The 13,893-nt window shown below is 42.5% G+C and overlaps 1 protein-coding gene and 1 pseudogene across 7 annotated transcripts in view; one reads left to right on the top strand and one right to left on the bottom strand.

Moving 5' to 3' along the window:
* The first annotated feature begins 152 nt into the window (after positions 1 to 152).
* On the top strand, positions 153 to 2,603 carry LOC107523944 (STING ER exit protein pseudogene; annotated as a pseudogene). The gene is made up of 2 exons (XR_001601913.2): positions 153 to 258; positions 1,495 to 2,603. The product of XR_001601913.2 is annotated as an STING ER exit protein pseudogene (transcript).
* A 3,540-nt stretch (positions 2,604 to 6,143) lies between these two features.
* Positions 6,144 to 13,893, bottom strand: part of IKBKB (inhibitor of nuclear factor kappa B kinase subunit beta) — a 51,622-nt gene continuing 43,872 nt past the window's right edge. For 4 of the 6 annotated variants that reach the window (XM_016195608.2, XM_016195609.2, XM_016195612.2 and 1 more), the window contains exons 19-20: positions 11,147 to 11,274; positions 7,090 to 8,611 (exon numbers count right to left, since the gene is read on the bottom strand). In XM_016195608.2, coding sequence (XP_016051094.1) covers positions 8,404 to 8,611; positions 11,147 to 11,274 — 336 coding nt within the window. In that variant the 3' untranslated portion in view covers positions 7,090 to 8,403. The other 2 variants (XM_016195614.2, XM_016195615.2) reach the window with 1 other exon arrangement.

The raw sequence follows: 13,893 nt of genomic DNA, 5'->3' as shown, positions 1-13,893 counted from the left end.
GCTGCCTCTGACAGGAGGCGCGGCGCACGGCGAACGCCGCTCGGCGGAGGGCGCGCGTGGTGACGTCACGCGGGTGCGTTGCCGGGGCGGGACGCGGGCGACGCTGCCTCGCCTGTGAGACTCGGGAGCCGGTAGGGTGGAGGGGACCTCAAACTTGGCTTTGGCTGGAGGAGAGCGGACGCCTGAGAACTGCATCCCAATGCAGGGGTTCCTGCAGGAAGACCTGGGTTCCTGACCTGACTCGTATCTGGTTTCTCAGTACGTTTCTCTGAAATTCCCTCCCTAGAAGGGGAAAAATGGGAGTCCGAGTCTGGCTCTGCAGTCAGAACTGAAGATGGTGGGGTGTGTAAGGTGGTGGGATGGGACGTAGGATACTCAAGACTGCCCTGTGCACGCTTTTTGTGAGCACAATAATAGTTATTGAATTCAAGTTATTGAATTCTTCACATTTTATATGGGAGATGAGGCAACACCAGGGTCAGACTTACTGTTAAAACTAAGAATATGGTGCAGTCCACACTGCAATGGCTGCCTCCTGGACCAGATGCAGCAGGAGCCCGGAATGAAATAGGCCGATAATAGGAAACTTTAGCAGATATGCCAACCAGTGTCAAAAGGTATTTTCCCCAGCCTTTTGCAGTAGGGGTTAAAGTGAAGAAACCACTAGAAAGGGAGAAGTGCTTAACCTAATGAGAAATGAAACTCGTTACAGCATGATGACCTATATCTGAGAAATTTACAGTTCCGCTTGAGAAATGAAAATGTGACATCAGCAATATTTTACAAGGGTTAACTCCCGAGGTTCATACTAAACTTCCAAATTCCAGGCAGTTGCTTTGTAAATAAAATAAAAGCTTATTACAAAATGATATATGGTTGCTATAGAAAAATCAGGGAAAAAGTATAAAAGGAGAAAATTAAAAATCAATGAACATCTCATTATCTTAACTGCTGTTAATATTTTACAACATATATTTCCAAATTTTCTAATCCAGTCCTTTTAAAATGCCCATTATATTTAATAATAGAATAATGCTTTAGATATAGTTTCCTTGATTAGGTTGTACTTGGTTGTGCTGGGTTTTTGTTTACAATATCAGTGTACATCTTAAGTTATATTTATTGGACATTTGTATTTCTTTTGTGAATTTCCTATTTATATATATCTTTTGTTCATTTTTCTAATGGGGTAGTTGTCTATTATTAAACACTTTGCTGACCGGTCACGAGTATACATATTTCCATGTCTGAACGTTGCTTACTGGTCATGAGGTAACGTGTGTCTGCACTTATATTAGTTTAAGTAATTTTAAACACCTTGCTGACCAAAGTAGCTGGCCGCACGGGCGAGTTCTGGCTTGAAACAGCCGATCAGCAAGTGGTTTGCTAGATTTTTAATGTTACTATTAACCCTTTTTGCTCAGTGTATTTGTATGGTTTTTGTAAATATTTGTATTTGCCCTTAATCCCTTGCATTTTAACTTTATTCTGAAGCTTCTTACCACTTTGATTCCCACCTTCAATTAGAAGTGAGTCATCTTGATTTCTGTGCAACTCTTATTTTTGGCGCTGAGTTTGTGGATATCTCCTGTGAACTATGCCTAAAGTTGTGTCCAGGTCAGTTGTCTGCTCCTACACACGGGACAGGGAGGAATATGACGATGGTGAGAAGCCACTCCATGTCTACTACTGTTTGTGTGGCCAGATGGTTCTGGTGCTGGACTGTCAGTTGGAGAAATTGCCCATGAGGCCCCGGGATCAGTCCCGGGTGATTGATGCTGCCAAACACGCCCACAAGTTTTGTAACACAGAAGACCAGGAGACGATGTATCTTCGCAGGCCTGAAGGCATTGAACGACAGTACAGGAAGAAGTGTGCAAAGTGTGGACTACCACTCTTCTACCAGACCCAGCCAAAGAATGCTCCTGTGACCTTCATAGTAGATGGGGCAGTAGTCAAATTTGGCCAGGGTTTTGGGAAAATGAATATATATACTCAGAAGCGAGAGCCTCCTAAGAAGGTGATGATGACCAAACGGACTAAAGACATGGGCAAGTTCAGCTCTGTCACTGTGTCTACCATTGATGAAGAGGAAGAGGAGATTGAGGCTAGGGAAGTTGCCGACTCGTATGCACAGAATGCCAAAGTGATTGAAAAACAGCTGGAGCGCAAAGGCATGAGCAAAAGGTGGCTGCAAGAGCTGGCTGAACTGGAAGCCAACAAAGCAAAAATGAAGGGGACTTTGATTGACAACCAGTTCAAATGATCAGGACCTTTCTCTGAACCCAGACTAAAGGCAAGCATTTAGACCAGGAGACAAAAGAACTTTTTCTGGCCTGTATGGACTGGTTCCTATCTTTATGCCCCAGCAGGCTGCTTTATGTTGCTTCCTACATTCAGTGAGGTCTTTGAGTCCATCTGACCTGCTTTCTAAAGATGGATTTTTAAAATATATAGGACTAATGTATTATTTTTTGTCCATTTGATGTCAACTTCTTTAGTTGTGTAAAAACACTATGAATAGATCAGTGCTTGAGTGTCTAGTTTCTAAAGTAGCTAGCTGTTCTTTAACAAAATGTTTAAAGATTTATTTTTTTTTTAAAGTGAGTCATCAGTTTTTTTCTGTTCATTTTTCCTATCCATCTCTATTCCAGGCTATATTCATATTATGTTCTGAAGAATGATCATTCTTTTTTAAATAAAGTTTTTATTCACCTTTGAATAACGAATGTTACAACTTTAGGGAATTGTGGTATCATTTTTTATATGAGTATTATGCCAACTTTTTAAGAAATCAGTGGAAAATCCATGGGGAATGATCAATTCTCTGTCCTCATCTTCTTGGACCAACCATTGACATCTGATCCACTTACTCTCTTGAAATAGTTTTCAATTGGCTTCTAAAATGGTACACACTGCATTTTCCTCCTTCCTTACTCTTATGTAGTAGCCACTCAGGTTTGTTAGTTTTTGTGTATTGGTTCCCAGCTTCTCCTCCATTCTCCAACCTCTGTGGGAAAGTGCCTCAGGCCTTGGATCTTCTAACCAGCTTTTCCACCTTGTCCAGTTTCACCTTTTAAAATACCATGCCTAGCTTGAAGATTCCTAAATTTGTTATTTGTAGCCCTGATCTCTCAAGCTCTAGTTCCATATATCAAACTGCCTACTGGTTATCTCTAGTTGTCTATAATAGGCATCTCAAAGATAAAATGTACGATAGAACTCGATTCTTACCCTACTAGCTTCTCCTTAACTTTCCCCCATCTCAGTTAATGACACTTTAAAAATTTATTGGGGTGACATTTCAAGTGTACACTTCTATGCTACATGATCTGTATGTTGCATTGTGTGCCCACCCCCCAAAGTCAAATCATATTCCATCACCAGATATCTAGCCCCCTTTACCCTATAGTAATCCCCCGATGCCCTTCCCTCTGGTAACCACCATACTGTTGTTTGCATCTATGAGTTTCAGTTTTATATTCCATATATGTGAAATTATGTGGTTCTTAGCTCTGACTTATTTCGCTTAGCATAATATTCTCAAGGCCCATCCATGTTGTCACAAGTGGCAGTATTTCATCTTTTCTTATGGTTGAATAGTATTCCATAGTATATATGTACATTTTCTTTATCCAGTCACCTATTGAAGGACACTTTGGTTGTTTCCATGTCTTGGCCACTGTGAATAGTGCTGCAGTGAACACAGAGGCATGTATATCTTTGCAAATAAATGTTTTCAAGTTTTTTGGGTAAATATCCAGAAGAGGTATTGCTGGATCATATGGTAGCTCTTATTTATTTTATTTTTTCATTAATCCTCACCCATGGATATTTATTGATTTTTAGAGAGAATGGGAGGGAGGGGGAGACAAACATCAATGTGAAAGAGACACATTGATTGGCTGCCTCCCACACGCACCCTGACAGGCTGGAGATCAAACCTGCAACCCAGGCGCATGCCCTTGACCAGGAATCGAACCTGTGACAATTTGGTGCGTGGACTCACACTCTAACTACTGAAACACTGGCCAGGGTGGTAGCTCTAGTTTTAATTTTTTGAAGACCCTCCATACTGTTTTCCATAGTGGCTGTACCAGTTTACATTCCCACCAGCAGTGAATGAGGGTTCCCTTTTCTCCACCTCTCCAACACGTTATTACTACTTGTCTTGTTGATAACAGCCACTCTAACAGGTGTGAGGTAATATCACATTGTAGTTTTGATTTGCATTTCCCTAATAGCTAGTGAAGTTGAACATTATTTCATATATTTGGCCATTTGTATGTCTTAGAAGAAGTGTCTATTCTGGTCCTCTGCCCATTTTTTAATTGGATTGTTTGGTGTTGAGTTGTATGAGTTCTTTATATATTTTGGATATTAACACCTGATAGAGCTGTGGTTTACAAATATCTCCCATTCAGTTGGATGTCTTTTTAGTTAATGAAACTTTAACCTACCCAGCCATCAGGCAAAACCTTAGGAGTCATTCTTAATTGCTCTTTTCACACCGCACATCCAATGTGTCAGCAAGTCTTGTCTGATCTGTCTCCAGAACATAATATTCTTTACTAGATTACCTCTCACCACCCTAGTGCACTCTACCATGATCTCACTCCCTGATTACTGCCACAGCCACCCAGTGGGCTTCCTGTTTCTGCTATTGTTCCCTCCAGATAGGACATGAATGATTTAAAAAGAAAAAAAGTATATCAAAATATGTCATTCATTTGCTTAAATACCCTCTCATTGCACTCAGAATAAAATCCACCCTCCTGCCCTGGCCAGTGTGGCTCGGTTGGTTGGAATGTTGTCCCGTACACTAAAAGGTGGCAGGTTTGATTCCTGGTCAAGGTACATACCCAGGTTTCGGGTTCAATCCCCAGTCTGGGCACGTTTGGGAAACAATGGATTGATGTTTTTCTTACACCATTGTTTCTCAATCTCTCTCCCTTCCTGTCTCTAAAATCAATTTTTAAAAATCCATGCTCCTTTCCATGGCCTACAAGGCCTAATGTGATCTATCTTCTACCATCTCTCCTACTTCCCACTTTTCCTTTTGTTTAGTACACACATGATTTGGTACCTAGATGTACCTACTTCAGGGCTCTTCTCATTGGTCAGGCCTTTACTTGGCTGCCTTCTTCTCATCATTCAGATCTCAGCCCAGCAGTCACATTCTTGTCAACATTCCTGAATAACACTTAGGCACTCTATCCATTACTATGTTTTTCTTCATAGCATTGAAACTATTTGAAACTTAACATGTGTTACTTGCCTATTATCTACTCCTTGTTCTACCCCTTTTCCTACCAACGTAAGCTCCATGCAAGTAAGGAGTTAATTTTAGTTTGCCATATACAGCTGCTCAAGAGGTACTCAATGAATATTCTAAATTGCAATTTTGCTGAAGTGTCAAATACTTTGAATTACACAGGATATAGACATATCATGATGTAGGATGGCTAATCACCCCCTGTTGGCAGGAAATGAGAAGTTTACTAGGATACAGAACTTTCTGGGTTCAAACCAGGAAAGTTCTGGGCAAACCAAAATAAGTTGGTCACCCTAAAATATGTCACCGTTTCAACAAACCGTGATATTAACAAAATATCGTCAATAGGTTCTGCAACTTTAAGCAAAACAACATAAAGAAACCAATTTTACCATAGGCTAATTGATATAAACGAGTTACGTTCCTATAGTTTCTCATCAACATTATAGTGAAATGACATTGAACAAAACATTATTCAAAGACCTGCTTACCTTAATATACCAGTGTACAATGTGGATCCCAGAGGCAATTAAAGCATGAAGCATTTCCAAAACTTGCTTGACCATGAAACCCTTCTGTACTGTTTCCATGAAAGCCACTTAGTGAAACTCTCTTATTCCAATTTCCTTCTCCAACCAAACTAATTTTTGTGATAATCTGAACTCGTTTTGCTTTCGTGCTTTTATATAAAGGTGAAGTTTTATGAAGTGTCAAAGAGGCAGTGATAGTGCTATGGCACTGTTTGATCCAGGCACTATTCCATCCATTAAGTTGGATTATGAGTTCATAAGTTCTAACCAGAGGTACTGTGAAAATGGATTGTGGAACCCAGTTTAAGTGTTTGAGTCATATTACAAGATACAGGAACTATTTTTTTAAATAAACCAATTTAATAATACTGCTCAATGATATGAGAGGCAGGGATTCCCCATCCCACCACCACCACACACAGAGGTATCTGAGCAAGGACAGGTGGTGTGAGCATTGTGGTCAGCAGGCCAGTGGTTGACAGATAAAATTTTCTTCTTTTCTTCTTCTTCATGACAACTCATTCCCAAGTAATCTTTGGGACCCAAAGGAAGGGAGTTGCTCTTCCATCCTGGCTCTAGTGAGTCATACTGTGGCTGAAAGGACTACAGATAGGAGGAGCTTAGCATTCACCTACAACCTTGCCCAAGGGAGGATAACCATCAAAGTGTAGGTAAAAAGAAAATTTTAGCAGCAGTAAAATGAAAACAAGAGAATGGGGCCAGGCTAAATCCATGATTTAAAAGTCTGTTCAAGAGAAGCCAAATCCAATGAAACACTAACTGTGAGGACATGTGGGTCAGAGCCTCTGAAGATCAGGAAGGGTCAGGAGAGGACAGGCTGGCTGTTCATACTTTGTCCTGAATAATTCATGTTAGACATTTGCCCAGTGGTCTGGGGGGCAATTGTACTTGAGCAATTTTTTTTTAGGCCAGAGGAAGGAGCCACTGTGGTTTAGTCTCCCTAATGCTCCTGCCTGGCATCTGTGTTTGCTGGGACTCTGTAATAGAGGGCTTCCAGTGTACAGACAAGTTGCTGGCAGTGCCCATGGAGGGCCACACCCTTGGTCCACGGTCAAAGCCACAACTGTGGGAAAGTGAGACGATCTCCATCTGGGTGTTGAAGACGGTTGGGACATCTATATAGCAGGAGCCACAGTGGGAGAGTCTCAGGCCAGGAAGCCCCATCAGGTGGTCAAGGCCACCCACACAGTCACGAGGCCTGCTCCAAGTTATTCTGCTCTTCTTCCTCCGTCTGTAACCAGCTCCAGTCTAGAGACTGAAAGTCAACAGGCAGGTTAAAAATATAATGGCCACCAATACACCTCAGGTTGTTTTTCTTTTCCAGGAGGCAATCAGCACAATTTAAAAGGAAATTTAAACCCTCTCATTAATAACAGTCTTATTACTGCAGGGTACCCTTAAACTAAAGAGATATATTCAAAACTGTACAGGATCTTTTCTTTGTACTGGCTTGGAGTCCCTGAGATTCCTGGACTCTGGAAAGTGGAAAGGTAATTTTAGTATTACTTGTGCTCACAGCGCTTATTTATGCCCACTGTGGGTGGATGGTAGCATTCCAGGGGAGCAAAAGCACACGCAAAGGCCCTGTGGCTATAGGAGTATAGCATAATCTAGGAGCAGAGCAAATCTCAGCTACTGATTTCTAACCTCACCAGATGAAATGCTCTAATAAGAGTTCCTTTTCCTCAGGCAGAAATGCAAATCAGCAGTGAAAGGCTTAAATATATAGTCCTAGAAGGAAGAGCAGCAACAACAGATATAGAAAGCCCCCAAACAGGAGAACAACATTTGAATAAATACAGATCATTAAAATTAATGGTATCCCCTCTGCGTTTTCTGAAAACTAAGAAGTTCGGGGGAGGCTAGCAGGTGATTATACTGGCAGGGAAAGGGCATTTAAAGATCTGAGGGATTTAGGATCCTTGAAGCAACATTAGTTTTGTCCTAATGTGCCTGTATCTTGACTAGTTTTTCTCTAGATTAGTTCCCTATAACTAGTACTACCTGCAGCTAAGCTCTGAGTCCCTGAGAAGTGAGGCCACGACAGGTCCCTGCTTTATCCCTGAAGTCAAGCATAGCACCCACAACACACAAATGCTCAACAACAGAACAAAAGGTGCTGGGGTTTGGGGGAGGAAGGGTGCCACAGAATAATGTTATCTTCTTCATAAGGATCAAGTGTTATAAGGACTAAATGAGATAATGCACATAAAGTAACCGTTAGCGTTATTATGATGGTGACAAATAATAAATATGTACAGTTGACCCTTGAACAATAAGGTTTGAACTATACAGGTCTACTTATATGCAAATTTTTTCCAATAAATACAGTAAATGTGTTTTCCTTATGATTTTCTTAATAACATTTTCTTTTCTCTAGCTTATTTTATTGTAAGAATATAGTATATAATACATATAACATACAAAATACGTGTTAATTGACGCTTTATGTTATCAGTAAGGCTTCCCAGTTAAGAGTAGGCTATTCATAGATAAGTTGTTGGGGAGTCAAAAGTTATACATGGATTTTTGACTGTTGGCACCCCTATCCCCTGTGTTGTTTAAGGGTCAACTGTACTAGAAAATCATAAGTGAATACTGAGGTTGAGGAAATGCTGGGTTGCCTTTCCATTTTCTTTTTCTCATCTGCTGTAGAAAGCACATGGGATAGATAGGGTTCACACAGGCCATTACCCGTAAACTCTGGTCCTGTTCTTTCATGGCATCTTGCATTGCACTTTCTAGCTGGGTGCAGAGAGTGTGTGCTTCGGCCACCAGTTCTTCACTAAAAAAAAGGAGAGTTATTAGAAAGTGGTCAGTAATATTTCTTCAGAGATACTACTACTACTGTTTAAAAATATACTAAAACGCTTTTGACAAGATTTTTTAAATTAAGAATTATTTTGGCCCAGCCAGGCGTAGCTCAGAGGTTGAGCATTGACCTAGGATCCAGGAGATCATGGTTCAATTCCCAGTCAGGGCACATGCCGGGGTTGTGGGCTCGATCCCCAATCAGGGGCGTGCAGGAGGCAGCCGATCAAGGACAACTTTCTCGTCATCGATGTTTCTATCTCTCTCTCTCCCTCTCCCTTCCTCTCTCTCTGAAATCAATAAATTTATATTTAAAATAAAATGCCACCTCTTTAAAAAAAAAAAATAATAATTATTTTGGTGCTGAGTGTCTTGAAACACCATGTCATTCACTAGTGATCTCATTTACCTAGTTAAGTACTTTTCGGAAACCCAAAGCTAGCCATGGAGCATTACCTGTCACAGTGTGAAAAAGCAAACAGATCCCCACCTAATAAAAAAGTTAAAACTAAAGGAACTCTTTCAGACTTAACTAGATAGCTGAATTTATTAAATTCTCTCTAAACTGCCAATATCTAAAGATAACTCCCAAATCCCGTTTTCCAATTTTTGAAGTGGGAAAATATATTTATAAACCAAGCAATTTCACCAGGTTTCTACAGTTCCTTGAGATCTGAGAAAAAACAGGTCTGGGGTCTGATTTCATTTAATCTGTGCTCTCTCTTTTCTATGATAACAATGCACATGTCCTATCAAGAATGGGCCATGATGAGATAGGGGAGAGTATAATACACCACCTGCCCTTTTCTAACCTCAGCTCAATGTGGAGAAACAATCGGCAACCCGTGCTCACAAGATGACTCTTCTAGATCTTTAAGCACATCACTGGAACGAATATGAAAAATACAGCAAGGCAGTGTCCTCTCACCTTGCAAAGTATGACACTGATGGAAGGAACACAGGGCACCTTTTTGCTTAGCCTCATCTACAGGGCTACTAACTAGGTTAAAGGCTCAGTGCCAGCTCCAAAGGACAAGGGAGGAGGCACAGGACCCAGTCACTATCCTCGAGGAACTCACAGTAGGTCGGGAAGAGAATTAAGAACCTAAGGCCACATATGATTAAGTACCAAAACAGTATATGCTGTGAACTCCCCTAGTACTGAAACAGGACTTTTTCAAACAGCTTTACTACGGCAAATTTACATACCATAAAATTCACCCAGTTAAATTATACAATTCTATAGTTTCAGTACATTTACAGAGCTGTGCAACCATCACAATAATCTTGTCTTGGAACATTTTCATCACCCAAAACGCAATCTTGTATCCATTATCAACCACTTCCCATTCCTCCTCCCCACCTGCCCTAGGCAATCATTAATCTATTTTCTATGTCTCCAGATTTGCCTAGAGGAACTGATTTTAACCATCGCCAAAGCCTAGAGCCTGGCACACAGAACTGCAGAGTTAATGGGTGTGGGACTGAATTATAAACAAAAAAACCCACAGGAGGTCTGAGAAGAGAGCAATCCCTATATGCTTGTGTGGTCAGGGCTTTGGAGGAGGTAGGAAGCAGCAGTGACCACCAGATGGGAGGACCATTCCAGGGAAGCTCTCGAACTTGAGTGTGCATTGGAATCAGCCACAGCAGCTTGTTAAACACAGACTGCTGTGCCCCACCCTGGAGCTTCTGATTCAGAATCTGCATTTCTAACAAGATGCTGCTGATGCTGATGGTCTGGACCAGACTTTAAGGACCACTGAGCTAAGAGCAAAGAGTTTGTGCAGGAACAGGGGATCTGCCTGGAGAGCCACTCTGAGCTGGCTGTGAATGTCTGAAAAGGCTCAGGATGAATCCTCCAGGAAGTGGGAAACCATTACTAGTTACTGACCAAGGAATAACTTGGTCAAAATGGTATTTTGTGAGGGCTAATCTGACCAGAGAGGGCTTGGAGGCAGTACTAGGCAGGAAACAGGGAGGTCAAAAGCTTGCCAGAAAGGACTGAAGTACTCTGTTCACCTCTCTGTGGCAGTGGTCCAGGAGGCAGGAGGGGAGAGGAAGAGATGAATGGGAGGTGATGAGAGACAATGGGAGGAAAATAGTAACTTGGTAACTCAAAGTGGTGTTGGGGTGAGGGGAGGAGGCAAGATGACTCAGGTGGGATGAATGAGGCCCTCCCTGTAAGGAATCTGGTTTTTGGAGACAGATAATGACTGATGGACTACGTAATAGCATGTGACTGGCTAGCACTTTCAATATTCTCATTGAGCAATTAGTAATCCACCCCTCAGACAGGAAATTTTAGTTACCAAGATATTCAGACTCCCAAGGGACTATGAGACATTTGTCCCTGCAGTGTCTATCACATGTAGCAAACGCAAAGAAAAACATGCACAAAATCATCAGACAAATGAAATAATCTATCAGTGATAAACATCCATTTCCATCCCACGACCTCCTGATGTGTCCCTGAATATTACACTTGGCACTGTTAACAATGACGTACCGTTTGTCGACTGACTCAGGTAAGCTGTCCGGGGCAGTGGGAGGCTGAGACATCAGCTGACCAGAGTGACTAAGGCGAGAAGCATTCATGCTATCTGGGCTTCCACTAACAGGACCACGGACCTTGCTCTAAAGAAAAACCAAAAAGAAAGTCAACAGAATTTTGGAGCAAAGGGATAATTCAACTTTTGCACTTACACCATAGTATTTTCTCATGAGAAACTGGCCACAAGACACAGAGGATATTGGTCAACACCTGTATCTATGACAACAGCTGGTAGTTTGCATTTCAGTTTAGAAAGTGTTTCTGTTTTAGGTGCACTTTTTGATAAAAGGTTCTAAATATAGAGAGATTTGAGTGCCTGTATTTGTAAGCTTTAGTTCATTAAAATGTATTGCTTAATGAACTCATATAAGGAAATTAAAAGTGACGTGTTATTACTCTTCTCCAAGTAGAAGACTGACAGGCAAAAAAGTTATCAGTGACTTTCTGTGAATCGCACCATCTGTGGGACAACTGAGAAGAAAACCAAGATAGTCTGACTCCCAGGCTGCTGCAGCCACTCCACCTCAAAGCCAAGATGCTAAACCAATGGCTGCTGCTCCACCTACTTGCACTCCTCAAACCTGCAGCCCACAGACATGGTCTATGGTCAACTTCCTCAGCACCTCAAGCCACCTCTTCCTCCCTGAGTCCGCACCACTCTCATCTGTTGGCCTCACCTACTGCTCATTAACCCCTCCTCACCCTCACTGCAGCCTGCTGTTTTTCATCCCTCTCAGCCGCTCAAACTGTGGGACCCACCCTGGCTCCACATCCTCCCTTCCAGCCAAATGGCAAGGTCCAACCTCACCCAGCCATTCAAGACCCTATTTTGCCCTGCTCTTTGTCCTGCTGTGTCATCCCTGGGGATTATCACCCTTGGAGAGACCCAGCCATCCACCTCCCTCACTTTTGCCGGGGTCCACAAGTGAGGAAGGAGATCACTACTGTGCTGTTTGGCTCCTTACTTTTCTACCATCCTGTCCTGTCCACCACAGGAACTACTTAGTTCCAGCCCCACTGAGTGGCACCCCACGCTCAATGGTAAGGTCGGCCAAAGTCTCAAATCTGTTCTCCAGATGCCACCAGAGTGAATTTTCTAAAACCCTGATGTGATCATCCCATTCCCATACTTGACTTCCTTCTATATGAAAGGAAAAAACTAATACTACGATGTTTCCATGTCTTCAAAACAGTGTGGCCTGTATGAGCTAGCCCTTGCCTACTTGTCCAGTGCCATCCCCAGTGATGCCCTTCCCCCACACCACACCAACCTATTTATATTTCCTCTGTCCAGGCCTGTGACAGAGCAATGTCTTTATCCTGGAATATCCTCATCTCCCCTGGCCACCTCCCTCCCTCCTATTCACTCTTCAGGTGAAACAATACCTCCTTGTGAATGTTTTCTGTGGTTCCCTTACCTCTAAGACTGAAGCTGGCATTCCTCCTCTGCATTCACGTTATAGCTTGTGCTTATTATAGCTGCTGTATGGGACTTCCTGCTCTAAACTGTTTTCATTCATTTCCCTGCCTGTGCCCCCACCAGAATATGAGCTTGTTAGGCCAGGCTCCATGCTTATTTTTCCTCCCATAGCTCCAGTTTTCAGCACCCTGCTAGACATATAGTCAGCACTCAATAAATGCTGAATGGATGCAGATGGCAGATCAGGTGATCGCCTATGAATACCTCAACTTCCCTCTCCCTGTTAAGTCTTCTCTGCCACGTCATCTCTCCCCTCTTCTTTTCCCCCTTACTTCCCAAGGCCAAACTCATGATGCTGACCTCTCCACTGTTCTCAAGACTAGAGACTAAACTGTCTCTTATCACTTTGATACTGTGAATCCCCTAGGACACCATTTCCTTCTGCTTGGCTTACAAATATGCTCCAGTTGCCATAATCTTAAAAAACACCATCCTTGTATCCTGCTTCCACCCTAAGAATTCCCATTCTCCTCTTTGCTCTAAAGTAGGGGTGGGGAACATCCAGCCCATGGGGCTATTGGTCTGGCCCTGCCAAGGCCTCACCAAAGAGAAGCAGTTCCAGCCATCACATTAGGGGTGAGTTAAATGTTTGACCAATATAGCAGGCTAATTTTTAAGTTGATAATTTTGTATGGCCCGTGAATGATGTTATAAATATCCAAATGGCCCTTGGCAGAAAAAAGGTTCCCCACCCTTGCTCTAAAGGCTACTGATGACTAATTGGCTCTCTTTTCAGCCTCTTCAGTCTTTGTGTAGCTTCACAGTGGGGGCCACTCCCCCATCAGCTCTGGCCTCCATGGTTTTTGCCTGGTTCTTTTCACCTTTCTGTCCTGAGCTCTCTTTTTTGTGTTATGTTTTCTCTCTGAGCAAATTCAGTGGAATCACAACTACGTTAAGACAGACGGGGGGTGCAGGAAGTGTAAGTTAGAACAGAAGCAGCAGACGTAGATGAGGATCCCCCGTGTCACACCACCATGCACTGCAGAGGACTAAAAGGAGGACCCCGAAGATCTGTCCATTCCTAACTCCAGGAACCTGGGAGTGCGACCTTATGTGGAAAGAGGGTCTTTGCAGGTGTAGTTAAGGATCCCCAGATGAGATCATCCTGGACTATCTGGGTGGGAACGAAATTCAATGACAAGTGTTCTTATAAGAGACACCCACAAGGGAGGCACGGAGATGGCCATGAGAAGACAGAGGCAGAGAATGGAATGATGCAGCC

This window comes from Miniopterus natalensis, chromosome 2, assembly GCF_054644295.1.
Source record: "Miniopterus natalensis isolate mMinNat1 chromosome 2, mMinNat1.hap1, whole genome shotgun sequence".
NCBI classification, from domain to species: Eukaryota; Metazoa; Chordata; class Mammalia; order Chiroptera; family Miniopteridae; genus Miniopterus; species Miniopterus natalensis.
Note: the sequence above shows the minus strand (reverse complement) of the source record. Positions and strands in the feature narration are given on the sequence as shown.